The sequence below is a fragment of the Montipora capricornis genome, chromosome 2 (genome assembly GCF_036669925.1).
Source record: "Montipora capricornis isolate CH-2021 chromosome 2, ASM3666992v2, whole genome shotgun sequence".
In the NCBI taxonomy this organism is placed as follows: Eukaryota; Metazoa; Cnidaria; class Anthozoa; order Scleractinia; family Acroporidae; genus Montipora; species Montipora capricornis.
Window position 1 is genome coordinate 21696110 of NC_090884.1, and position 2500 is coordinate 21698609.

Here is a 2500-nt window from a genome sequence, read left to right on the forward strand (position 1 = left end):
CTAAATTTATAATCAAAAAAACGCGCTGGAAGCTATCTAGAAATTGTTATGTATTTCCCGAAAGGGCAAAGGGCTGGGAGAGAAGCCGTGGGCTCATCAATGAAAAATCCTATTTATGAAGGCGATAATCGATTTATAATAATTACCGTTAGCACATTCGTGCTATAACGAGAGATTTACGTCAAGACATCGCGTTTCAAAACCAACAGTCAGTGGCTTCATAGTTCAGTTGGTTAGAGCGTCGCACCGGTATCGCGAGGTCACAAGTTCAAACTCCGTTGACTTCCTGAAATTTTCAGGCTTCTTTGCGTAATTGCAAAAATTGCGTTCATAACTGCGAGAATCATAGCTTCACTTGATTTCATATCCGCAGCTCATATATGATCCATTTCATATATCATTCCTCAAGGGAACATTAGAACCCACAAATGACCAGCTCCCAGCTCTTTGCGCAATTGCAAAAATTGCGTTCATAACTGAGAGGATCATAGCTTCACTCAGGATATATAGTTTGTCAGGCTCAGATTTACTGAAATAAGCTTTACGACCCTCTTTCGTAGCTAGTTTGAGTTTTTCAATTTGTGATTTCCTAAGTGCCTGTAATTCTCTTGGTATGTCCTCGTACATAAGACGTATGTCTTATGTCCTCGAAACTTAAGAATACACAATATAAATATTGTGTATTCTTAAGTTTCTTTCCACAGCTCTCTGTCCGTCTTGCGATGGCTTACCGATCTTGTGTATTCTTTGAAACTCGATATCCTTTGCGTCCTCAATACCTAAAACATGTTCAAAGAAATATACCAGTGGTGTCCGTGTATCCTCCTTCCAACTCACATTCTCCTGGTGTGGCGGCCATTCCTCGATGCCTTCAAATCTCAAATTTTCTCGCCGGCTATAGTTTTCAAGGTAAAGGACCTTTTTGCGGACATCACTGAATTCTTGTTCGTAGTTTTTCCTTTCTTTGGCCAGGGCGTTGTCGAAATCATCGCTCCCTCCACTCGTGAATTCCAAGTTCTTCTCAATCTCCTTGATATTATCCTCAGACAATTTCTGCTTCTCTTTGACCAAAGCAACATCCATTTCTAAGGCTGCCATCGAACGCGTCAAACTCGACACCGCTGTTGAAACCTCATCCAGTTTCTGTTCTAAAAGGTCGAGCTTATCAAGCTTCAATTGAATCAGATCAACCTTCTTACTAAGGCCTTCGGGTAGATTTAAAGCCGCCATGACTTCGTCGTCTGAATCTCCACTAAAGGACACGTTTTTGGGTCGCTTATCGACCGGAGAAGATTCCTGAGAGCTAAGGGAAGAAGAAGAATATTGAAGACTCGTCTGCCTACACCAGCGTCAAATATCACGAAAATTTTTACCCCGTGTAATAAACGGATTTAACCTTTGAAAGAACGGACCGAACCAAACATGAACTCAACAGACTTTCAATCTCCTTCCATGTGCTTCTTACCCATAGTACGCTGGGGTCTATGTTAAACGTACGTCACAAACACTACAACCTCTCCCTTCTTTTAAATTAATTGTCCATTGTTCACTTCACCTATCAAAAACAAGTCCAAACAGTTCAATGAACGACTTCAAGTAACTGCAACTAGAATGAAAACTAAAATCACTTTGAAGGGATTGAATACATAAAATAAATCTTCAAGTGTTCCCCAGTCACAGTTATAGTCTTTAAGACTCTCAGGCACACGGTTACACCTGGGCCTCAGAGAATAGTGATGACGCGAATGTTCCCGTTTCTCCTCTCGACTTTCCACCTCTGATCCAGCTTCCAATAATGCCTGCTTATGCTGATTGCTCTTTTACTCCTCTTTCCTTCTCCTTCGCAGTTCTCGTCTTCTGATCTTTTTCCTCGTCATTTTCCTCTTTTGCCTTCAGTCTCTTTTCTCTCTTTCTCTGCTTCGCTCCCGGGAAGTCATCTCCCTCTAAATTTTCCTTCGACTTTCTCCTATCTTTCTTTCCTTTCTTTTCTTCTTTTGAGCCTAAATGTCATTTTTTACTCTTCCACTTCTACCCCTTTCTTTTAATCTTCTTTTCCACTATCTTGTCTTCAATCACTTCTTCACCATTTTCAGGTTCTCCCTCTTCACCCTCCCCAGCCAAAGAACCCATAGCCTCTCCTGCCTGATCGCTGTCTGTTTTTGCCTTTTTGCCTTTTCTTTTGCTTTTCTTACTTTCTTTATCCGTTGCCTTAAGTTTAACCTCTTCCATAATTTTTGGTTCTCTCGCTTTGACTACTGCTTCAACCTTTGATTCTGTAGGGGCAATGCCACGTGTATACATGAGATATCTCATGAACTCTAACTGCGGCACTTTAAACACACACTTCTCTTTACTTAAGGTTAAACCTCTTTGTTGTACTCTCTCCAGCAACTTTTCAAGCTGTCATCGTGCTCTCGATCATCTTTAGCACGAGGAATGGTATCATCAGAAATATTACGTACACCTTCACATCCGTGAAGAACTTGTTGTATGGCATGTT

At 41.1% G+C, this 2500-nt stretch overlaps 1 protein-coding gene across 1 annotated transcript; it reads right to left on the reverse strand.

Annotated features, from left to right (window-relative positions):
* Nucleotides 1-654: 654 nt before the first annotated feature.
* Nucleotides 655-2229, reverse strand: LOC138035901 (uncharacterized). Its single transcript, XM_068882305.1, has 2 exons — nucleotides 2033-2229; nucleotides 655-1303 (listed from the first exon to the last, which is right to left on the reverse strand). The coding sequence occupies exons 1-2, from the start codon at nucleotides 2227-2229 to the stop codon at nucleotides 655-657; spliced, it is 846 nt and encodes a 281-aa protein (XP_068738406.1).
* Nucleotides 2230-2500: the final 271 nt, after the last annotated feature.